The sequence below is a fragment of the Rhynchophorus ferrugineus genome, unplaced genomic scaffold (genome assembly GCF_030347505.1).
Source record: "Rhynchophorus ferrugineus isolate W39M unplaced genomic scaffold, kcgeb_rfMv2 rfM9, whole genome shotgun sequence".
Classification (NCBI taxonomy): Eukaryota; Metazoa; Arthropoda; class Insecta; order Coleoptera; family Curculionidae; genus Rhynchophorus; species Rhynchophorus ferrugineus.
In genome coordinates this window covers 24,262,118-24,289,326 of record NW_027472588.1, presented here as the reverse complement: position 1 = coordinate 24,289,326, position 27,209 = coordinate 24,262,118, and the positions used below count along the sequence as shown (strand labels likewise).

At 30.5% G+C, this 27,209-nt stretch overlaps 1 protein-coding gene across 2 annotated transcripts; it reads left to right on the top strand.

Moving 5' to 3' along the window:
- The first annotated feature begins 417 nt into the window (after positions 1-417).
- Positions 418-25,356, top strand: LOC143202052 (putative cytochrome P450 4d14). 2 transcript variants are annotated; one of them, XM_076413325.1, is made up of 8 exons: positions 418-679; positions 10,584-10,781; positions 10,832-11,017; positions 15,027-15,397; positions 20,998-21,066; positions 21,131-21,299; positions 24,470-24,640; positions 24,698-25,356. In XM_076413325.1, the coding sequence occupies exons 1-8, from the start codon at positions 463-465 to the stop codon at positions 24,856-24,858; spliced, it is 1,542 nt and encodes a 513-aa protein (XP_076269440.1). In that variant the 5' UTR covers positions 418-462; the 3' UTR covers positions 24,859-25,356. The 2 variants fall into 2 exon arrangements, with proteins under 2 accessions (XP_076269440.1, XP_076269441.1); XM_076413326.1 differs by lacking the exon at positions 418-679 and adding an exon at positions 6,560-6,734.
- Positions 25,357-27,209: the final 1,853 nt, after the last annotated feature.

Sequence of the window (27,209 nt, the reverse complement as noted above, 5' to 3'; positions counted from 1 at the left end):
ATTAACATTTATGTTATGTTAGCAATCTAACAGTTATTCAAGCTCAAATACTCATTCTGTAACATATTCGCTTTATTTATTTTGCAGTAATATTTTTTATTTAAAACTTTTATTGCTTGATATCACTGACTCAGATTGATTAATCAATTAGTCAGTATTAATTCCTACATAAAGTATTTTTATAATAATTTAATTCTAGTAAATTTATTGATAAAATATAGTAAAATTAAATAGTTAATGGCATATTTTACAGGGTCAATAATGCTACACGAAGCAGTGTAACTATTAATATTTATAAACAAACAAATTTTATTAGAACTATTTTTAGCAAAAAATAATTTACAAATTTTGTTTTACGATAATATAGTAAACCATATTTTGTACATTTAGTTTATTCGATGCCAGTAATTATCTTAATATTTTTGTTTGCGTTATTTTTGTTATCGAGGATTTTGTCGAAAGATGAGGTGGGGAGATACTTACTTATATACCGATTACTTGCATCATGTTCTAGCTAAGATGTTCTTGAATGTATTTTGTGCTGTAGTGGTGACTATAGTGGTATGGTGCTTGAATACTTGGCGGAAACACAGAAACACGGAGAAAAAACTTCAATGGATAAGAAAAGTGACAGGAATTCCCTTCTTGGGAAATACACTGGAATTCAAGGATCCTACAAGTATTATTTTATTTGAATCTTATTATACCAATAAATATATCACGCAGTAAATTAATTACATTTATTTATATGTTGGCCGTTTGTTGTTTTAAAATATTATAAACAATCATATTAAAAAAATCAGCATTTAAAATATTTTAAGTTAGGTTTAACGGTTTCTGATATAGATTCCGTTAGAAATATATCCGATGCTAATCATATATTAGTTTATCCCTAAACCTAAATTTAATCTAGTTGCAATTTTAGATATTCGTCTCTGCGGACACGTGTATAGGATTATGTTATTGATTATCAAGTGTATAGATTTAAACGTTATCAGATAAAAAATGTACTAGCATATAAACTTGTTTAGTCTAGATTTCACCACATAGGTGTAATAATTAATGCGAAATATGAACAAATGGTTTTCAGAAACAACATTTGTTCTAGCCACAAATTACCAATAACTCTTATATGTTTCTATAAATAAATAAACTAAAATAAAACTAAAAATAAACTTTATTAATATTTCCACATCATCTTTCTCTTGTATTGTACCTTGTTGTTAGTTGTAAATTCCTTGGTACTATCATTGTTGTTCTAAGCAAATTGTTTTATACAAACATTTTTTGTGTACAAAATACTTCCAGAAATCCGAGAATTGTCTTTAAAAGCTTCTTTTTGTTAAAATCTTAATCAGATCCATGTTTACTTTATTTTTCATAATCTGCTATGTTTCTAACTTTCTACTATTTATGAATTAAAAGTTTAAATATATATATATATATATATATATATATATATATATATATATATATATTAAATAATATATTATTATATATTAAATCTATTCCAAATGTAGCACATAAAAATAGCGGAATTAAACCTGTCATTTTGTCACGTTTAAAACGCTCCAATACCAATAAAGTGATATAGACTAAAAGCAAAAGCCTTATGTTACTGTGTAGTAAAACCAGCTAGGTGTTAAGTACAACAACAAAATTAGTTGATTCATGAGACTTATAAAGAGAAATAAATTTTCGAGGGGCATCAGTCTTAATATGTTTTTGCATAAGTAACAATTATGGGAACGACGAATGAAAGTTGGACATATACACATAGCGAATAAATGAGAAATAGATAATCGAGGGTTAGAAGATATTGTTGATATTGATATTGCAAAATATTGTTGAAAAGTAAACATACGTCAACAAAAAAGGAATATATAATACTAGTTGTATTATTGTTGGTATGACCAATAATAATATATATTGCAGAACATTTTCACTAAATATTTTAGGAGCTTTTAGGGACTTTGTATCCGCGATTCTTACATAATTATAGACTATACTACCTATATATCTATACTACGTGTATATACATGTATTATATGTATATTGCCGTATTAACTCAGAGTTTTTTTCTAGTTTAAATAAAATAATGAAACAGAAATGTTATCAAATATATATAGTTTATTTTATCTTCATAGTATATCTAATACATATATTATCGAAAATTTAAACGACTGTTAACTATACAGTCACAATAATTTATATTTTAGAATTGTTTTATTATATTTTTTACATTGAACTATTTTCCAAACTACCCCTTTACGCCTAATCCACTTAATTAATAATTGTATATATAAGTATTGTATTTTATTCTCATTAAAAAGCATATTTACTTTTTACGCTTAATTCTTGTTTTTAATAGTTTTGATATCACTGAATTTTTGTATTTCTTCTGGTACCACCTATGTACACCGTTCTTGATAAAATTAATCACTGAATTCTTCCTATCTGCAAAAAAGTTGGTATTTTTTCGCTCCTCGCACATTTTAACCAAATATTCATGTATATTCTGAACAATTACACACATATCTAATTGACCTACATCTTTCACACTCCTAGAATACGATTTCCTACAATTATCGTATATTAATTATATAGGCACCTTTAGTTCTTTCCACTCTCATCACCCTGTTTTGAAAATAATCAGCATTGAATCATAATTCCATATTCAGAAAATTTCACTCAAGGGAATAACTAAGTTGTTCATTTCCAATCTATCGAACGTTTGCTCACGATTCCATTATTTCTCAATTTATTCCTTAATTTGTCTCATCGAGGTCATCCAAACCAAAGGGGTTATTAACCTCTCCTGTTTCCGCCATGAAGCACAATATATCTGCAATGAATTATTAATAAATATTATGACTAATAAAACCTAATCAATTGTTATTACAATGTTTACCTTTTTCCATCAACTTTAGTTGTCTTAACATTATTTTTATTTCATCTTGTTATGAGTAACCGTTGGTTATATTGGCCCAATTTTTAAATATTCATTTCTTATCTAAATACATAAATTTAAATAATAAGTTTTTGATTTTAATATACGCTTATGTTCACAGCAACTTGGAATAAACTATATAAACTAGAAAATACACTCATGTAATATAGCATATATATTGTTAGGGTTAGGGTTAGGGTGCCATGGAAATTCACAGCGAGTTTCATTGAAATTAGAAGAAGTCGAAATAGAAAGATGAACGTTAAAGCCCGCCTTGGTTTACTTTATTGTAAATATTGTTATGAATATATTAAATAAAATACTACGAATAGTAATATAATAATATAATAATATACTATAATTGAAGTAGTCATATGTGACCAACCAATGTGTAAATTGACTCAGGCGTTATTAACACAAATAAGAGGGCTCCAAAGGTAGTTTTTATTTCGGAGCTATCTGAGAGAATATAGACAGGGGAATAAAAATCGGATACAGGAAGCAATACTAGCAAATTAGATACTAGCAATACTGTTCCGAATTTCTAATAATTTTTATTAAATGTCGTCAAGCTTGATGATCGACCGCCACTGTTCTGGCTTCCTGCTTGTTTCCTATTTTTCAAATAGCAATATCATTTAAATCTTCTAAAGTCTCATTCTGTGTCTTTTTCAAAACTGCTCATCGCTTCTTCCATTAAAAGTGCCGATTTTGCCGTAGAAATCTGTCCACCTCTCGTCCACATTTCGCTGGATATATATTCCAAACCTTGGGATCTGCGTCTCTGGATTTATTCCCCAAATATGTGGTAATTTTGACATCTCTAAGGAATGGCCTCATTTGTAATATAAACTTGGAGAAACATGCGGAATTAGTTTTAAGCATTAGTCAACTTCCCATGTTTTATGATTGTTTCACCACTTCATTCACAGCTTAGCGTTAGTTGACCTTATAAAGGGTTTTGCAATCCCAGGCCTTCCATTAATGTTAGCTTTGTGGAGTTCCCGTTATACTGTTCTTATCGAAACAGTATTATTCAAGCGAGTGTTAAGTTCTGCTGTCACTATTGCCGTTGTAGTAGTATTTTCTCTGACTACAATATTTTAGTGTTTGTTGAGCTCTATCTATTTTGTGTGTCGATGATGTTTAACAAAGTTTAGCGTATGATATTTTACAAGCACCAGTGAAGTGTGAGACATCACACTTTTTACGAATCGCCAATCGCGTAGTAGTAATAATTAATCACTTAAGAATGATTCTAGAGCTTTTGGAAAGTATCAGTTCGTAGATAATTCTAGATATAAATATGGAATTTACTTCAAAAAAGGCAAAATGTATCGAAAATTCATTGAAAATAATATGGTGTTGAAAGCGATGTGTGCTTACGTCAAAAGCAATGTTAGAATTAGCTTATTCTGAGGGGCCAATCATTGAAAAAGCTGATAAAATGTTTTAAAATAATGCGTGGATATTTCATATCTCGACATCATTGCAGAACCAAACAGTGATCATAAAACTTTAGTGTTAGAAACTAATGCGATTAAAGCAGATTACTTAAAAAAACAGCCAGATTGATACTCTATCTTCCATTGCAACAATGTTACACTAAAAAATATTTAGCGGTTTGATAACAATTGAGAGACTGTTGGGTGAAGTTATAATGCATCCACCGTATATATACATCCAATGACACAAAATCTATTTAAAAGCGGCTTGTGATTTGCTTGACTTTTTGTCCAGAAATCTGAGATATTTTACAATTTCGGTATTATCTTTTACCAGAAATGTGTGTAAAAATTCATCGATCAAAACGTCAAAAGGATAATTGATTACGTTTCGTATTTATGTGAATTCATCTTTATATACGTGTAAAAAATCGAAATGAATTTTTGGATAGCCTTCAATTTATTATATATTTGGATTAAAGGCAAAAAATCGTGTTGACTAAAACAATTTGGGTGTTCGCCGCAAATATGTTAAATAATTGCTTTTAATACGATGAAGTTTGAGCCCATCATCATTACACTATTTAAAACCTTCATATATTCGGTAATTCCAAATAAGTCGCATATGGTTTGATTATATTTCAAGAGTCATATATCACCTTCTCACGAAAGTGTCTATTTCTCAACCAATGCACTAATGTTCGACTTCGAATATTCTTCATTAAATCCTGCCACGGTTGGCGATCGGTTCTCTTCTCTCCTCGGAAAATGTCACAATCCTCTTTTCAAATCGGTTTCGATTATATTGATCCATGTCTTATACTGAACCGTTCGCTGTATTTTCTACTGAAAAGTTCGATTTTGTCACAGAAGTCTGTGGGGAAGTCGTTCACCCTTCATTCGACAGACCTATGCAATCTGAGTCTGTGAATTTGTTTGTTTCTCAACTGTGCTGTGACAATCGCAACGAATTACTCCAATTCTAATACGATCTAGAATAGAAACGAACTTGAAAGACTTCAAGCGTGCATTACATATAGACTGTAACAAAGTCGAAGTCACGGAGCCATACAGAAGAACTGTCAAGATAAAGATAAAGAGTATTTGAGTATTGACTATAACACTCTTTTTTTCGTACGCAAGGCTTATTATTAATCTACTGTGTTACTGACCCCAATAATTTAAAATTCTACACTGAACCCCGTTGAAATTTTTATTATATGTGACCCGTCAGTTGTCTGGGCTTTGATCTTCACTCTTAAAGTCTATAGTTCTGCGGTACATACCATACATATACCATGAACAATATTAGAAGCTACAACAGCGCGCTATAATCAGCGAACATCAGATTTGTTAAAGAATTTGTAACATCATATTGAAAAATAATTCCTCCTATAAAGAGTAGAACATGTTTAATACATAGGATAAAACTTCTCCTAGCCTATTAATTCACACATTTTTCTCTAATCCTTCCTCATTTCTTTTGTAGCCAATTTATATTTCCATCCATAATTTCATATATTATTCATACAATGAAAATAATAATAAAAAGATTGATTAAGCATCCTTCCAACATCAATATTCCACCAATTTGAAATTCATACAGTCCTCTTCTCTTTCTTTCCGGATCAGCTCTTTTATATTACAGCTACGTAAGCATTCTTGCAACAAATTTTTAACAACGGTATTGTTTATTTACAGTACTAATATATCGTCGTTATAAATCGATTATTAAAAATAATCTCCGATCTACAGCAATTACAAGCACTATCAGCCCTTACATAATTTTTGCGACTCAACCCAATCATTGCAATGTATTGACAATATAAATATATTTTAATATCTAATATCAACAGTGGGAAAAATATTACCATATAAACAAATAGTTAACGGAATCTTTAGCAAGGTCGTTGCTACACGAAATACTATAATTATTTGTCACTGTTTTCAAATAATATATTAAAACTATTTTTAGAAAAATATTGGTTACAAAATAAAAAATTGTTTCTGCAAAAATAGCAAACCACTATAGTACTTTAGTTTATTCAACATCAGCAAGTAAATCGGTAATTATGTTAACATTTTTGTTTCCGTCGTTTTCGTTCGAAATTTTTGTTGAAAGATGAGGTGGGGACATGCTTACTTATAGACCGATTACTTGCATCAAGTTCCAGCTGAAATGTTCTTTAATGTATTTTGTGCTCTGATCGCGACCATAGTGGTATGGTGGGTGAATATCTGGAGGAAACACAGAGACATAGATAAAAAACTTCAATGGATAGGAAAAGTAGCAGGCATTCCCTTATTGGGAAATACAATGGAATTCAAGGATCCTACAAGTATTAGTTTATTATAGTTATACTAATAGTGAAAGGTGGATTATACTTACACATTTATACATTTAATTAACTGTATGTTAATTTACGTTTTTGACATATATAATTTCATCACAATATATTCATTAAAATATACTAACATTAAAAATGTGTATGAGTTCATGTCTTCAAAATGCTGTCCAATCTAAAATTATGCATACAACCGTTAAAATTTAACAGTTTCTAATTTTTTGTTAGAAATGTATATTCTTAAGTTATTTATTCCGTATATTGGTTAACACGGAACTATAACCTAGATTTAATTTTAGACATTCATCACTAAAACAGACTTTTTATAAATTATCTATGATTATATTATTGATTAAATGCTAAATAATAGGGGCACAACGTTTTTGAACAAATAAGAACGTCCCGTAGCAGTCATATACATTTATATAATTGATATTCACTTGTATGCTAATGAGTAGAATAATTAAATAAGAAAAAGGTACAAGTAGTTTTTAGAAATAATGTTTACGTTAGCCAAAAATTACCAATATTTTTTATTCTAAATGATCTTTTGTATTACTTCAAAATCATTGCATTTGTAAATCGATTAGTTATATTTTGTCTTTCGAAGAATCACACACGGGAGATGCAGATCAATGGGAACCATCCAATTCAGAGATGGAAGGTTTATAGGTCCTCGGTTGATTATGACAGAACGGACATTTTCTCTGGGGTCAAACAACTTTTATTTTCATGTTGAAATTTATTTATTATGATTGTGAAGAATCATCGCTACACCACAATGTTTTAACATCATTTTTAAAAATATGTTTTACATATTTAGGAATGAAAGTTTTGTCCGATACCATAATTGAAACTTGTTGATATTCGATCGCTATACGTTTACCCCATTGATCTCTCGGTCTGTCTTCCAATGGATTTAATATAATTTTGATATTATGGAGTTATTAAATTTTATGTTAACAATAGGTATGAATAATGTTTAACTATTATTGGAAGTTCTTTTTTCTAGATATTCCAGGTTTTGAAACTGCAGTTAAAGATTATCTTTTTGTTTCTCTACGAACGACTATACTAGCTTTTTAGTTAACTATATTAATGCTGATTACTGGTGATAACAATTTGCGTCAGTAAAGTAAATACTTTCAACAGTTTAAGAGAAACTCAAATTTGTACATACTGGGTGGTAGATATATTTATTTATACATACTATATAAGGGTTTTTGGATCAAGTAAGTGACATAGTTAACCATAATTGATTAATATGGTATAATTGTTAATGGAATATAAATTATAAAATAATGGGATATCTCGAACCACAACTGAATGTTAAGACTCCCATATTCCGAAGTCACTCATTTATTTCTTTCAATAATTTTTTTGTCTGATGTTCCTATTTCTCTGCCATTTGCTAGTATGACTAGCAACAAAAAAAAATTAATAACAAACATGTTTATGAAACTATACAAATCCTTGATTTTTTATGCTTTAAACCTTAGCGTCCCTGTTTTACCCTGCCATCTCCTAGAAGTACTCAATTTATTTTTGCTTATTTGCTGGGTTTTTGAATTTTCATTATGATAAGAATGCGCTATAAATTAAATATGATGGATTTTTATCACACATGTCATTTACAAGCGCTATCAAAAGCAAAATCAAAAACACCTAGACATTGGACACGTCTGCTTATAAAACCGGAATCCTGTTTTTACATCTACTGTTTTTAAAAAACGAATATATCTTAATTACGTTAATTAAATACAAGTAACAAGTAGCTGCGTGCCGTGAAATAGTTTTCAATGATAGACTAATTTATAGTCGAGATAATTATAAACAAATTATAGTTTAATTTAACGTTACAAAATATATCGGATGTAAGAAATATATCGCCTATTATTTTTAAGCCGTTATTTGAAATAATGAAGAAACAAAAAAGAGAATGTTAGTTGTATACAGGTCACATAACATATCATCAAAATTATGTATTAAGATTCAGAGGTGTACAACGGTTGTGTTACATTCGCGTGTTTAATATATTTTTCTTTCAAATACAAAATTCATCGATTGCTGTTGAAATCTATCAATATATGTTTCTTTCTAACGTAAAAAATCATCGAGTATACGCAGTTATGCATCAACAATGATACAAGCTATTGTACTAAGTTCAGTGATGGTGTTTTGTATTTGTTAAGAACTTCAACTAACAATAATATACAGCACAAATATTATTACAAGATTCATTCAATGATATGAAGAAGAAGGCATTTTTGACTATGCTTTTGAAATAGTAATTTTCAATATAATTTTTATTATTTATATAGCAATTTATCTAGTAAATTAATACTAATAAGCTATTTGGTTTTAACCTAATTTGCTATCCTAAAATACTTACTCTACTATAGACACTTTGGAGCTTAACATTTATATCACTGATTTTAATGTGCACTGAGTTTTACAAATACTTTACTCTTTGCTCTAAGTTTTACAATGTTTTATATCTTTTGACTATGTTATCGTTATCCAAGAGCTGGTGAATTTCAAGTGATGTGCTGATGGAGTATCTGCTCATGTCTTTAGTCATAGTCCTTGATAACGTTATTGGCAGTTTCTAGTTTCAGATCCTTATGCAGATTGTAATTACGAATTTACCCTGGAGCGTCAATAATACCTCGCTGTATTTTGTTTTGGAATATTTATATAATATTTCTACTGTCTTAGCTGTACAACTCTAGAGTTGGACACCATTCGTTCATACTGATTTCAAGACTTATTGGTAAAGTAAAAGCTTACTTTTTTTGTACTTCAGCTGGAATTCTTCAGTTTATTTCTTGCATTGTATTTCGTCAATAGATACATGTAATTGCAATTTATTATGTGGCACACCTGCTTGTATATTCCTCAAGTTAGAATAGCATATTTTTGTTTGTCCCCCTGAAGTATCGGTTAAAATTTTTGAGTATTGGTCAGGCCGAAACATTTTAATCTTATACTTTATCGAAAGCATACCAAACTTTATCGAATGCTTCGCCCCCATCTATATATATATATATATACTGTAGAACAAATTCTATTTTATTCCACTGATTATACCATCATATGTGACTCTATGAACCTGACCTATCGTAGAATGTTGTTTACTGAAATGCTTTTATTCAGTGATAGGTTTTATTCAGTGATTTATTTTTAATAAGGACGTCCATAAATATTTAAGCATGATAAAGATCAGCGAAGAAGTTAAAAGGTTTACGAAAAAATATTAAAACAGATTGCGTGATCACAAAAACGTCGAAGTACTACAACTGCTCGTCAACTTAGAGACAAAAACTTTTTGAACTAAGATTTTGGACAAAAGTATCGATTATTAATTCTTCTATCGATGGTTTGAAGGTGGAATACTTTTTGGCGATAGTAATTTTGTATGAAAACTGACGTCTTTTAAAACTATATGAAGTGCAACACTGGGAGTATATTCATCAAATGTTCATTATGTTCAGGTCTTAGATCTGAACTTCTACTTATCTTAGATAGAATCAATTTGAAGGAAAAATTACTGGATATTTATAGTCAATACCTAGTAATATGTGTGCTATATATTTATAATATATTCACAATATATTCTACTAAAATGATATTTAACGCTTATTTCGACACTCCTCAAAATATAAGAAAAAATATATAGCATATAGCGGTGCACAATATTAGTTATAGTGTAATAATTCAATGTCATTCAATGAAAATAAAAATTTTATGATAAAATATTACGAAATTAACGATCTAATATACCTAATGGTTGAAGTAGTTAATCATAAGCACGCCTTGTTATTAAAAATTGTTTTTTTATAGCAATATTATTAAGGATGGAGCAACGTCTTCTGGAGAATAATGGTTTATGTCGTATTCAAATACTCAGTAGGACTATGGTTCTGATTTCCGATTACAATTTTGTGGAATGGTTGCTGACGTCAACGAATATTTTGGACAAAAGTATCGATTATCAATTCTTGTATCGATGGCTTGAAGGTGGAATTCTAATTGCCGATGGTAATTTTTTACGTTATAATAAACGAAAAATTATATCGTTTGTTTTGTAGCTCCCGAATGGAGACCAGGGAGAAAAATTTTAACACCGGCCTTCCATTTTTCTATCCTGGAAAACTTTGTAGCCAAATTCAGCAAGCCTACTACAATTTTGATTGATATATTAAAGAAGGAGTCCGACAAAGATTCAGTTAATATCCACCCGATCATAGCTAATTTTACGTTAGATATTATATGTGGTAAGTAGTATTTTTACTTGATAAGGAAAGCGGCTGGATAATGTTAATAATGATAAACACATTAAGAATAAATTCTTCATTGGTTATGCCAATATCTTTTGCATTCTGAGAAAGATTCAAAATTGTGGCATTCGACATATCTGTTTTTAAACCATAATTGGAGTGAAGGAAATGTTAGTTTAAAATTATGAGAAAATATATTGATGTTCATTATTTATTAATAAATAACAAATTTATTATTTCCAATCATAATTGCTAATAGATTTTAATTACGTTTCTGCTGTAATGTATATATAAACATAATTATGTGTAGTTATTAAAGTTTACGGTAGGATAATTTGATGATAATTTTTACAGGTGATTTAATAATAACTAGTAAGAGTTTAAGCACAGAAATATTGCCAATAGTATATTCAAGCGAATTGCTTATAAAATCCAGCTACGAAAACTGCATGTAAATATTAAATTAAAAATTAATAGTTTAATTTGCGTTTGAAATGAAAATATTCGAAATGATCGAGCCAACTAATGTTCTGTCACTAATAAATATTTATCTCTAGTTGTTCTAAATATTTTAAACTATATTTGTGTCATGGTAATTGATAAGCGCATCTATTGTTGGGTTATCTCATAAAATCGCGAAAAGCATATCTATTAAACAATGCTGGGCTTTGTTAGGCATAGACTGGTAGTGCATAACATCAGACATTCAAGGTAAACTGTTAATATACAGTTTAGGTTTCTTGTATTATTAATAAATATTGGAGTGTTCTAAAATGCCGGCAGATGTCTTAGAGTAAAAGGTTAAAAAAATTAGATTGTCGGAATACACATAAATAATGAGCAGTTTTTTATAAGGTAGCAGTGACAAATATTTAGAAATAAAATATACAAAAAAAGTTATTACATCGCCAGCAATGTGGCGATACTGTCAGACAGATGTAGTACCTCTCAGAACAAGTAATAATCAGAAAGCTTTGTCTCGTGAGCCTGCTGAGTGCGACAGAATTTCCCATTCGGGCTCTAACAGTGCTCCTTCACAGCTCTTGCAACATGTAGGCGAATCTTGTCATACACGACAAAGTATTGACAACTGATGAATAATCTGCTATTGTAAATCTCAGCGTGATCCAATTAGAGCAAGTGGAGTTTAAGAATTTTTGATCAGTAAAACAGGCGATGAAAGAGGCATCCACTCCGATGTAATAAGCCTAATCAGCCAAATAGTTTATGGTTCTCTAAGATGATACATGTGGAAGAGAGAAAGTATTACAATTAAGACTAAAAGTCGCCTCCTCCGAACGCCTATCTTGCTAACCTTTCTATGTAGCTCCGACACTCCTACAGTCTATTATCTGTAAGCTCTCGGTCGTTCTAAGATCGTATTGGAAGTGAAGTAATTCGTCTAAGGTGTGATGATCAGTACACAATTGAAGAACACATTCAGACACGCAGAATACAATGGTTTGGACATGTCTGTCGAAACAAAAGTGGTCTCACAGATTTCTGTGACATAATCGACCTTTTGGATGGAAGATACAACAAACTGCTCCGAAAAATCCATGAACAAAAACCATAGAAAGCTATCTGAAAAATAAGAAATTAACCTTTTCTAAAGCCAGAACAGCTGCGTGTGATGCGTTGAAGTGTTCTGGCACTAATGGTAGCGTAATTTATACTTCTCCCAAGCGCTAGCTGCAGCTTGATTATGGTGATGATGACCCATTATATCCACAGCAAGGCTTTAAAGCCCATCAATATTGTGCTTCATTGACGAAGTTGCTTCGATTCAATAATTCAGCTTCGGGGGTTGGATTCCGTGTAGTAATTTATGGCTTTTTGCTATGAGAATTGTCATAGCAGATCCATTTTCTATCCACAATTAAAATATACCATACGAAAATCTTTTATTGTCAGTATTAGTCAATACACGTGATAGCCGGTTTCCCTCTTTTTGGATCGTTCCTATTGAACGTGAACGTCCGGACATAGTTGGTTGAAGAACATAGTTGGTTGGTTGAAGAATTTTTTGAGTAGTTGAGCTAGAATTTATGTAATCCTTAATTTTAAATCGTTGATTGAGAAAGGACGTTCAATTATGTATAAACAAAATTTAGCTACATTTATGCAAATTCATTGAAAATTTCATCGAATTCCTCCTTTCTTTGTTTCTGCATATATACCAGAAACGCAATGGAGGTTATTTCCCTGAATTGATACTCCATATACAACCCCATTTTATATACTATGTAAATTAATAAAAACATCAAATTGTAATAATAGTAATCAAATATATTATGTTTCAAAATAATATGAGATATTATATGTTGAGAAAATTAATAAATACGTTATGGTAATATTGTTACATATAGAAAAACAAAAAAGCAGATAATAGAAACCGATCTGATGTTAATCTTACAATTTAAATATTAATTTGCTTAGGTATACATTATCGAAACTTTTTTTTATTTGATAACAATTTATAACAAACATTTAATAATATGAATACATGAATGTATTGTGATGTACATGTAGTTAGGGATCATCTACATTTTACTAAGATTTTGTGACAAGAAATTCTTCAAATCGTATTAAAACCGTTACATTATGAAAGGAAGACCGAATGCCGGTCAATCTTTTTCTATAAATAGCGTCAAACCTCAAACCATAATCCAGGATGTGTTATTCAAATTAGTATAGTTAGATGTCGTAATGAGGAAAAAAGCTGAGAACAATTAAGGGCTCGATAGATGTCACTTGCTAAAAAAATTCATTTCTCAATACTATTTTTATGTAAAGTATGTTATAATATTCATCAAGTTGATAGAGCTCAAAATATCTTGATGTTTTCCAGCGAAACCTATATAACCTGAATATTTTGTTTTATTAAGTACTTGCTTTTATCGATGTGAACTACCAACTATTAAACCACCTAACGTATCTGCTAAATCCGATGTTTTTGACATTTTTCTACATAGACTAACATACCAGTCCTTTTAGTATTATTGAGTTTTACTCTATATACAGGCACTAATCATAGAACGCTCAAAATTGTATTTTTTACATTTAATATTTATGTTATTTGATTTGAAGAAATCTGTTGCCAAGTCACATCGAACATTATTAAAAACTTGTGGTGATTTTGTTCCACTCAATTGCAAATATAGTTTTTGATTTATCCAAGACAGATTGCATGAAATGCAATACATATCGGACCAGCTCCACTTTTAAAGTAATTTTGAGATAGTTTAAAACATTTTCCAGGTGTTTATATGCGAAAAGAGAGATTCAAAGGAAGTGAAATTTACTGGTTAAATACTAAGTTACTCACTAGTTATTTCATCTTGTAGATAGGTGGAGTGATATATCGCCATTTTACTTTTTGCAGTAAAAATATAATAGTTAATGCAATAATAATATAGTTTTGTGGTATATTTACAGTGCGTTTGTAGATGAAAAGTAGATCTGCTAGGACCATCTCAACAATCCGTTGATTAGTCCAACTTAGTGTGAAACAAAATATTCATATTCACAGAAAGATGAGAAAAATTTGGAGACAGTGATGGCAAATGACTGAGTTAGCGTATTAAAAACGTGCCTTATATACATCAATAAAACGGAGAGAGATTAGCACACACCTATTTATAAGTGTAAAAAATGTTATCGTGAATAATTATGAAACTTCTCAGAAATTTTAATTATATTTCATACTAAAAACAAATATATGCATCAAAAGTATTTCAAAACATATATGTCTTAAATAAATATTATCTTAATTTGCAGACTTAAACCAGATATATGACGGCATATTATTTTTTAAGTACTTGAATTGGTATGCATTATTATTATGCAACCAAGTGTTTTCACTACAAATTTGATTTTAACTTTTTAACTTTTGCTTAGTTTATCCATAGTTTTTTTTTAAATTAAAAAGTTAGTTACATTTTCTTGTAGAAAAAAATGATTGAAAAAGGACATCTCTAACTAAATAATGATAATTAAATTTCAGAAACAGCCATGGGGGTCGAAATAAACGCTCAAGAAAATCCTCAGTCGAAGTACGTCCGTTCAGTCCACACCATGTGTAAAATTGTCGTTGAACGAGCCTTTAATCCTTTGAAGACTAACGATTTTATTTACAATTTTACATTGGATAATATTGCCGAACGAAAAGCTGTCAAATATTTACATTCAACGGCTGATGCGGTAATCAAGATGAAAAGAGAAGAACAGCAGAAGGAAGAAGAAGAAGAAAATGATGACGTTGGCGGAAAGAAAAGGGTGGCGTTTTTAGATCTTCTCTTGCGCCATAGAGATGAAAATGGCCAACCATTGTCCGATAACTGTATACGGAAACAAGTTAATACAATAATGTTTGCTGTAAGTGTCTGTTTATTGATATTTATTTGATATTGAATTATTGGTTCGCAAAGTCTCTTAATTATAATCATGTTTGATGTCTTGAGTAGGTCTTTAAGATTTTTTTGATACATATGTAATATAAACTATATAGGATGCTTTCGAAAATGTATTACGAATGAATGTTCGAACTGTTTTCTTAGTTATATTGTTGAGGCTTTATTTGAGACAGTCGTGTAAATTTAAGTTTAGGTTAATTGCAGAAATCTTTCGGGTGGATAATTAATGGGTCTAATTTATTAGAACTGTAACTGATATTCCTAATATTTATAACATGGGAAAAGAATTGACTTGATACAAAATATAACATCGTATCGTATTGAATATCTGGTAAATTAGCCAACCATAAAAGATACCGAGTAAAGAGAACATACGTGTCCAACAAAAGATATATACCATCGGCTCGTTGTCGAGTGTTTCGGATAACGTAGGATCAAATACCCAGGCTAAATGAAACGTGTCAGAAGCTAGACCTGGTAGAGGGGTTCTTATTGCGTCTATAACCAGAAATACCAAGAAGACCCGTAATCGTGGAATTTTCGGGAATTTCTTAAGAGTCCGAAACGCACGTGTTTCATAAGAGTGAGAAGTTGCTAGCTGGAAGAGTATTTCCCATCCCGACATTCTCAGCGAATTGGAGTACAGAAAACCGTTGCTTGGACCTTGGAGCTTTGTCCACCACCACAAAGAATCCGAGGGAGGAGCTTCAGCGATAAAACATGGGGCATCAACAACGAGAGACAGTATTTTGCATCAACTCCGAGGGAAAGCGTTAAAAATGACAAGATGAACGTATCGAATCGAGAGGAAAGTATTGGACTGATTGAAGAAAGTATTGAATTGATTGAAGAAAGTATTGAATTGATTGAAGAAAGTATTGAGTCGAATTCACCGAAGAAAGTATTGAATTGAAGAGCTGAATTGATTGAAGACATGATTGAATTGATTGAATTTAGAAATAAGCATTGTTAAAAGTATTAAGCATTGAAGACAGCATTGAACTAATCTTATTAGAAGAGTTGAGGAGACTAATGTTAACCGCATCCAATAGCAACCAGTAGAATTTCTCTCAATATTAGCCAAAACACAGATTTTAGTTCTCAGTAAGTTCATTCGTTCTGAATCATAATACTTGTATTTTATTTACAATCTTTTTCTTTCCCACATCTCAACAATTCTACTACATGTTAGTTGTTTTCAAGTAGCATTTCGATATATTCTATATTTGTTCTTGTTTTTGTTAGAATCAACAATTTCGCGATTACCTTGTACCTGAATGCAGGAGAATTTCTACGCTACGTCAGTAACGTCAAATCGACCGGTGTCATGTAGCAGATTGATTTTCACGCTTTCTTGTTCAGAAAATGGCTTTTTCTGACCAGTGATGATAACATATAAAAGTGTTGGCCGCTATACCACCGGATATATAGGAGATTCTTCGTTAAGTATATGTTCTGTTTATATATTTTAGTTACCGGATTGACTCTCTATATCTACCCATAATTCTACATTTGTAGTTAACGCGATATATTTTTTTGAAAAGCTGTACTAATATAATATTATTATACTAATACAAACATACAACCCAGTGAAAGTCACGTTTCCTTGCTCTGATCTAGGTTTTTACCTTTAGAAATAGCTTCGTTCAGTTCAGTCTCTTTTTACTTTTGGAACTGATCTCCAAGGTCGAAATCGCAACTTCCAATATATCGGTGATATCGGTATCAATAATTGTATAAGGCACCTCATACACTATAACTTCGGTATCAAGGTCATTATAAATTAGTTTTCAAATTAGATATTTTAAAATATAACTAACTATAGTATATTTGCCATTAAATGTTCTAAAACTTGTATTCAAAAATGTTCAAAAGTTTCTCAAAATTTACGCTCTCAAGATTTTGCTGCCGTTTTTTGAGTAATATTTTATAAATATTTGGAATCTTGATAGCCTTCTTGAAAAAATTATCTGTCTGAGAACCATGAGTCTCATTTACACTTTGAAGACATCGTTAATCGTCGAAAACACTGCATTTTTGGTTCAGAAATCTTACATGTACGTCAAATAACAAAGTTATCTGTAATGTGTCACTTTTTGGTACAGATTTTTTTCATACTGTGTCGCTAAATTGTATTTCTTCCAAATTGCGACATGACAGTCAGTATAAGGTTCGAAGGGTTTTGATTGTTAAGACGCGATTATTTGAATGAGGCAAATGGGCTTTTTTACACATTATACAATTATGTTTTGTTAAATACTGAATTGGTAGTCCCTATACAACCTTATTATATCATATTATATTACTCATATTATATAAATAAATACATATTTCAAATTCTAATAATGTAGTAAAATTAGGTTTATATTTCGGGAGACCATATATTTTTTATTTAATATGCCAAATATATTTTGTTTCAAAATATACCTCATGATAATCTCAATAATATTGCAACACATTGAAAACCGGAAAAAACCAGAACACATAAACCGATTTGCTATTAATCTTATAATTTAAATATTAATTTGCTTAGGAATATATCAACGAAACTTTTTCTTATTTGTCAGGAACATTTGATAATATGTATATATTAATGTATTATTATATACATGTAGTTAGGAAAGATCTACTTTCTACTAAGATTTTGTAACAAGAAAATCTTCAAGTCGCACTCCACTCGTAACACTGTGAAAGGTAGATCGAATTCCGGTCAGTCTTTTTTGAACCGTCATATGCAATTTTACCGTGGGCTATTAATATTTTAATGAAACGAATGAAACAATGAAGCGAGCACTGGTTATGCCTTAGTCATATTGAGTGCTTAAGTTAGTAACATGTCACATATAAGTTTATATTGTTTTTCATTTTTTGAGATTTTTTGGTCATAGTGCCTATATATCCGGTAATTCAACACGCTAGTAATATTTTCAATAAAAAGCTCAACTTAGTGACATTATCGATTCTTACATCTTTAACGCATTTTACGGGCAAGCGGGGACCTCCATTATCTGATTCGAAGTAAGTAATTAGAGACTCGATCTATTTCTGACTCTGATTATCTAAAGGTTTCGGAATTTTCAATCAGCGTAATAATGAGCAGCGATTTGAAATCTATCAAAACACGCAAAGGGCCAAAATAACATTGGTCAGTTTATAACCTGTAATTATTATCGCTAATGTTTTGAATAATTTTGCGGACATTTAACAAGTTCACTGTTATTTTGAATACGCTATATATCTAATAAAACATCCAATGCACGTTATAAAAATTTATAATGTCAGCACTTAGCAATGGTGCCGCATTAAATTAAAATTTTAGTTTAAAAGTTTTGCCGATTTGCAGCCACTAATTATTATTACCAAGATTTTTGTCAACATTTGACAAAAGAGTCGACCAGTATCAACACAATTTCAATTTTTTATACTGATTCGGTTATATGTTCCGACACATCAAACAGCATTCTTTCTCTTTTTAATAAGTGAGAAACCAAAATTTGCTCCGAGTTTAAAACAAGTTTTATATTTTTACAAACTGTAAATTTGGCAGGGTATTCGACGTCATCTGTGACGAGCATTGCCTATTTTATTCAAAAGACTTTGGTTTAATTACTGCATGATACAATTGCTTATTGTGTACTAACTAGTTAGGGTGGTCAGAACTGGATTGCTAAGCTATGTGAATTAGCATTAATTGGCAGTTATGAAGTCGTTGGACGTTCAAATATTGGTCCAATAAGTTAATCGCTTTATCTTCTGGTTATATTTTTTCGAACAAATTGTTAATCTCGACCTTAATGTGGAAATTAATATATTTTAATAAATCCTTTAATTCTATTACATTAGGGAAAAACAATACTTTTGTTGATTTTTTATTGATTTTTGACTGTTATCATCCCAGCTCGTAAAGTCCAACCGTTTGGCTATCAAAACTATTTCAAATAATATTCAGGATCAGATACGAACCTGTGGTGTTCCTAACAGTCTAGTTTCCTATAAGGAAGAATGGCCAATCTATTTCGTCGGAACTGTTATTAGCGAAGAAATTTTGATTGAATTATGGCTATATTTTGACTGAATATTGAACCTAAAATTATCTTGATGTCCCAAGGTGTAAAATTGGACTGTGTTCAATATAAGGAGAATTAAATCTTTTAAATAAGTTGAATATCCACAAGGTTTCAATAATAATCAGAATCTGTTGTTACCAGTTTGAATGTAATCCACAAATAGAAACTCTTGAATTCCATAAAACTGACACTTTTATGGGCGATTTCTCAATATGAACGCGCTTGAAATCCAAAAGAGAATTTTTTAGTCATATTGTTTTGATCCAGGATCATTGAGTATCATACACAGTGATAAATCTTTTTTCCCTCTTGTATTATATGATGAGGTTTTATTATTAACGAAAAACTTATGCAAAAATGCTTGTGCATTCAACAATCTCGTATTTTGCACCAATTAACCATGGTTTTATAATTTTTTACAGATATGATGTTCGGAAAATTAATGGTTAGGTTAAAAGCATATGCTAATACATTTATGCTATATAGCATTTTCAGTCAATCCAAAAGCTCTTCATCACCACGATTTGAATAGAGCTAGCTAGCGTTATTTTCTCCGCTATTAATGTAATAATCATAACATAGTAGTCATCTTATGTCTGGATATTTGACATATTTGTCTCAAGACAATGAGAAATTTTTTGACAATGAAACACAATTAAATACATTATTTTATATACTGGATGCTTGGATGTTTTTTTTTTGATAATTTTTTTACTTTAACAAGTGAAAGCCAATTATTAATATATTTTTTTACTTTTTGTTTTTGCTTTTTCCCATTTTTCTGATAACATTTTTGTTGTTGTTGTTGGTTTGGTAGTAATATAAACGTTAATACATTTTCGCACTGTATTCAGCATTTTTAAGCCGATTATAATGATCTCTTTCGCAATAAATCGTTATTCAATTTGTTTAAATTATTTCAGCGAACATCTTCAATAACATTGTGTACTTTAGGAGCTCGCAATATATTTGCACAGGATGCACAACTATGAATATGTCACTTCATTAGCAAAATGAGTGTTTTTGGATAGGAACCCATAACGTTTTGCACTTGAGTTTATCGTAATAGATCAATTTTTCATTATCATTTTCTTTTATTTCCTGACAAGCAATGAAATCGCTAACAATAAGTGTTGCAATTCATTGCCTTCAGCTGTTTCGATTTTTCAGGCTGTTTTTCCAAAATCACCAATTTTAAATCGGTGAAACCAATATCGATGATTATTATATGAGGAGGTCGTGGTGATGCTTAATAGGATTCAATAGAAAATTTTTCAAACAAAATAGGGAATGTCGAAAATGCAAATCAGAGTGTGACTGATATTCAATGATTCATTTGTGACTTTCAGTAAGCTAATAAAAGTAAATGCAAAACCGTTATTCTATGTAGAAAAAGTGGTTGGGTTATTTATATTGACACTTTACATTTTCACCAATGGATATCGCTCATTAAAATACATTGAGGTTACAAATTACAATGATATTATTGTTATAGGGCCATGACACAACGGCTTCAGCATTATGTTTCACTTTGTTCTGTCTATCTAATCATCTGGACGAACAGGTAAATGATGCATTCCGTTTAAGTTTATCAGCATTTTACGTAAATTGTGACTCTTATTTTTAAGGAGAAAGCATTGAGGGAAATTAAAGAAGTTTCTCATGAAGAAGATACATTTACTTACAGGAATTTGCAAGATATGAAGTATTTAGACCTGATAATAAAAGAAGCCATAAGGTTATATCCGTCCGTGCCATTTTATTCGAGACGACTGACTAAAGATGTTGTTTATGAAGGTTAGTAAAAAATAGAGAGGTTTTCAACGAGCGTGGGTCGATACTAGAATGGAATGAAGCAAGGCCATGTACGGGTTATTAAAAAATGCATTTTCATTACTTACTAGAAAAATATGTATTTTATATATAAATATATAGTTTTAAATATACTTGAACATGTGTGACGTAAAATATGGAACAAAATATTATCTCTGCAACTTTGAGTTATAATATGAGTTAGGTTTACCTTAAGAGTAAAGGTCTGCAATAATAAACCTAGCTATTAAGGTCTGGAGAGGTTATATCGTAAAACCTCGATGACCGATTCTGATATAATCTGGAATAATAATATTTGCAAAAACTTCTATCAAAGGGTCCACTGTTTTGTTGGTCCGCTGTTTAAAGCACTTGTCTAACTTTAAGTTTTTTTTTTAGTAAGGGTTTGTATTTAGCAAGATGTGATGTTTATTATCAATTTACTGACGAGATATAATCCATGACAAACTAAAAATTAGAGCAGCTTGTTCAAATGATCCACAGTATTATTAAAATAAGCGCTTATTGGTCGCCAGCTTTGGTCTACGAAACCCTTAAGAGCTAGGAGCATTTTTGGATAAGTGACTATGTTAACAAGAACAATTTCCATATATGGAATGACCCCAAGAGCATCATTAATCTGCGTAATAGTATGCGCTTGAGAGTGTCTACTTCTCTGGTCTGGGTCTTGGTCTATACGCTGCAAGTCTGGACTTCGAACATTATTCGCCAAATTTCTGCTCCTTTCCTTTAGATGGATTTAGGTGGCCTTGAAGCACGTGTTTCCAGAGTTTCTTCCTGCTACCCAAAAACTCGATTTCACCATAGGAGTCTATGATTCATACATATTTTATTTAATAGACATATACAGTGATTGCAGCACCTTAAACGAAAGGTTTTATTTCTAAATAATTTCGGTAAAAAGCATGTAAAATTTTAATCACTCTAGCAACAAATTTGAGATACTTTAATACTTTAGGTGTGCTGTAACAGTGCCCAAGTTTTGGAGAATTACAGAAGTATTTGTAAGACAAGCTTTCGAAAGAACATAATTTTGGTCTTCATTTTAATATTTCGTCATTTCCATACATACCGTCTTAGAAAATACAAGTTCAGTAGTCAATACTTATAGGTATTTTCTACGTTAATTTTGAAGTTACATGTATCTGCAATGCGAACTGTATCATGAAGAATGCTAGAAATCTTCTTCAGCGTTTGTATTAGCGAATATATCACTATATTCAACGAATATTAGATCGGTCTAGTAGTTTGCATGTCTATTTTAAAAATATTTTCACATAATTTCATCCACTACTACGTAAAACTGCCCAAAGCGAGGGTCAGTGACAGTGAGAGTCCAAAATGACAGTCAAAGGGACAGAAAAGTTCAATGAAAACGACAATCGCATGCTTATATATATATATATATATATATATATATATATATATATATATTCAAAGTATTTTTAGTAATGCGTCATGGATATTTGTGACGTCGAAATTTTGCAATGTTGCCGCATCAACTCTGAGTTTTAGTTCAGTTTGTTCCCTCTCCATCAATTTTTGTTGTCTTTACACTTTTTTTGTTACCCAAGTGTACCACAATGAACCATTTTTAAATATTCTATTTTCGTCAAGATATACAAATTCAAATATTTTATTTTCCTTGGTCTTATTTTATGCCTTTAAAAATTGAATTTTTTAAGGCACTGTCTGCAAGTTCCATTAAACCTCTCCGAGGGTTATGTTTACACCATTTAAACCCTATGCACTGTAAGAGTGTAGGAATGGATGTCTTACTTCACTCAGAAAGCTGCATGTCCTTAACTCTTCTATGTATACTTTCCAGATAGACAATTTTCTTTAAAATAATTTTATTAAATTATGTTTATATCGATAAAATAGTTTCTATACTTACTATTCTTATACATTTCGTATATTTGTTCTCGAATATAGCCAATCTCAAGGTGGTCAAGATTCGTCACTCACTTTGTATGTAGACGGATTTTCTTGGGTGAATCTAACGTATTATTGTTCATTTTTTAAACGATGTTATTCACAGTACCCACAATAATATTTAGCGCGGCAGCAACCCGCTAAAAACATTTAGGGACTTATATTATTAAATATCATCAATAATTACCTCTCTAACGAAAATTATAGGCAAAAGAGGGCCTCCATTATCTAGATTTTTTTCGAAATATTTTATTAAAGCCGCAATCAATTTCTGACCCTGACTGTCTATTGTTTTCGGCATTTTCACATGAAATAATATCATATATTACGGAGCGATTTAAAATTTATCAAAATAATCAAAGCGCTAAAATAACGTTTGTCGGTTTTTAATCTGTAGTAATTATAACTAATATTTTGAATAATTTTGCGTACGTCTGACAACCGGCCGCCGTCCGTTTGCAAAATTCTTTAATGCAGTTAGTAGTTGAGAGCAGTAGTGTTAAGAGGTAGTGTATTAATGCAGCAGTGTTACGAGGTTTTAACTCTTACCTATAAATTATTGTGGTTGTATGATTAACTGTAGTTTTTACATTTACTATAATGTTAAAATTAATTGTATTTGATAACATTTTTGTTCACTTATTTTATTTAGATTAGAATTTTCTTATATATCAAAGCCAAACTGAACTATAACTCAAGGTGATGTGGCAACATTGCAATGTTTCGACGTCACAAAAATCCATGACGCATACTAAAAACACTTTGAGTAGACTATATATCTAATACGTTTCTCCATAAACTTTGAACATCTCACATACGGAACCATCTCCTTCTTATCTCGGCTTGTTTATTCGAACGCTGTTAGAAATCTCGTTGTATGATATTCGTAAATACATTAATTTCAATAATTGAACTACCTTGGGTTTCCTATACCATTGATTTAATTAAAATGAAGTAAAAGATCCAGCGTATGGTTGCGTTTGTTGCCCCATAACTTACACCTTTAAGTCTAGAGGAGATATTTTGTTTACACTCTAGCAAATAACACCTAATAATAAGGGTAACGGTAAAACATAAAACAAAGAAACTACAGTAATGTACAATTATATAATTGATATCACATATTGAATATCGTTTACTTATAATAATACATTTAATGTTCATTCTAATATTAATTGCAAAATATTAATTATTTTTAGGTTCTAATGTGCTTGCCAAGGATATAACATTGATTATATGCGCACATGCCATTAACAGAAACCCGAATGTATTCAAAGAACCTGAGAAGTTTATACCTTCACGATTCCTGGAAACTAATATTAAACCATTTTCCTTTTTACCATTCAGCGCAGGTCCTAGAAACTGTATAGGTATGTGGATATAAACCCATCATCTGATTTTATGTGAAATTATGTTCCTGATTTTAGGTCAAAAATTTGCTATGCTTGAAATGAAATATGTGCTAGCAAAGATACTCTTGAACTTTGAGGTGTTACCAGCGAACCCGCCACACAATCCGATCATATCCGCTGAGACTGTATTAATATCGAAAAACGGCATCAAACTTCGTTTCAGGAATAGAAAATAACGTAGATTTGATTGTTACCTTTGTCTTAACAGTACTGATTGTCTTATTTTATTTATGTTTATTTCAGTATGAGCATTGTGCCAAATAATATTAATTATTAGTTGTATATTTGCAAAATTTGGCTAATGAAACAAAAACATGAAAGTGGGCGGTGATAAAAACTGGAACAACCTAGTGTATTTTTTAACTTTGTATTTGTCATCGTAGGATTAGATAAAGGCCAGTATTTTTTCCCTTTTCTGCTTTTGGTATATAATTGAAGAATTATTTGTTTATAATATATAGTGTTAGGATATAGCAAAATATTTGACTGCATCAGCCAAACAAACTTCCTTCCTAATGCCCCTTCTTAACTTATCCTACGTGGCATTGAACTTAATATATATGAGTTATAAATGTTATGATATATTGTTAATATAGTGAAATTGTTACAATATGTTTCTGTAATTATATTTAATAATACTATATGTAACAATATATAAATATTACGAAATTTTATATCAGTATAATTTGTTTTGTTCTGTCGTTAGACTTGTAAACATATAACATCCACTCTAAAGAGATCAGATGTAATCATTAAGGTGGACTTCAAGTTGACATTTATAGCCAACGTAAAGGTGCAAACTACTTTAGTTATCGGTATATAGCATTTACCAGAATCACCAATTATACGATAGAATAAGATTCGTATTGGTGCTTTGATTATTACCATATATTGCTAAAAATGCGAGGTATCAACGTAGGAAAGTTAGATTATGAATTTAAATTATAAATTCGATGGTTGCGACATTTTTCTACATAAAATATTTCTTTAATTTGAACAAATCTACTGCCGAAGCCCATCAAGTATTTCAATTTCGAAGGTAATGAATTCTACGACTTAGACTTATGGGAGGAACAGGCAGCTAAAATTTTCAAAGAATGTCCAGACTGTTTTTCATTGTTGAATCAACTGTTTCTAGATGTTTCTGATATTCAGTTGATCAGTGCAATATCACGTAGCTTGGCTGGTACATAGTATCGAAATGCTGAAGAAGTACGAAAATTGATCGATGATTGTATAGCTGCCAAACCAACATCCTTCTTTCGAAACAATATCACCATGTTGTCAGAAAGATGAGAAAAGTTGTGGAAAATGATATTACTCTATTTTGATTAACACATATTGCGTTAATTATTTCTTCGTAAAGATCTTTTTATAGTAAGAATTTTAAATAAGAATATATCTATAGCTAACAAGTAACGTGTTTTATTATCATATACAACTTAAACACAACTTACAGTCAGTAAAGAAATAATGGGGCTCGCAAGATGCATTTTCGCCTTTTTTCATATTTTTAAAAAAAGTCTTAAAAAGTTAAAGTTATTCGTTGTGGTACTATTTTTTATAATTTTTTATAAGAAATGTATATATCACAACAATAAAGTAGAGTAAAAATGAGGCTTGCTAACCAAGTGAAGCAAGCAAGTGCCGTTATTAGAATTGTGTCATAATAACCGAATTATCTCAATCTAAATATTATGACAACGATATAGGCGATATGTGATTTCTACATGAAATATATTTTGGTTGTGTTCTCCATCGTTTTAGCGATCAGAATTGGCCCACCAAATATTTAACGAGTCGTGTATGAAATCAAGGAGATTCAACTTTATATGAATTAAATTAATTTAATCCCAACCTTAACTATTTATTACACGATAGTTTAATAACAGTATTATCAAATCAATTAAAATCTCTGGTAAATTTTAGAAAATTCGATGACAAATTACCAAATGTCTAATATCTTATATCTAATAACAGTTATTTTAAATGCTACATTGAAATTTTGATAAATATTTTGTACCCGAAAATTAGATAGGGAGCTAAAAACTCGATGTTCGGGTTTCTATAGATTGAATTACTGATATTCAGTAATATTTAGTCATATCGCAGATATGCCATGAACTTTGATCAAAAATGTATTATATACCAGGTGTGTCGGTAAGTACTTTTCGGTTTTTGTATCAGATATGATTAATCATAAGTATGCAATGTTATATTTGGATGTATATAATTTTATTTCACTCTAATTAACATCAAGTTTAACATCAAACTGTGTAGTTAGTATCGTTAGTTACTAGTTCAATTGAAAAGTCCCCGGCCTGACACATAGATGGCGCTAGTACTACTATACTACTATACTAGTATACCCTCAAAGGATGCGTGAATAAATTTGACAGTTGTCGGCTCATTAGTTAGTGAATTATAGTTGACTTTGAGTCACTTTTTGACTTCACTTTGAGTGAAGCAACTTTTGTTATTGTAAAAATATGGATAAAATGGATGAAAAGGAAATTCGCGTGTAGAT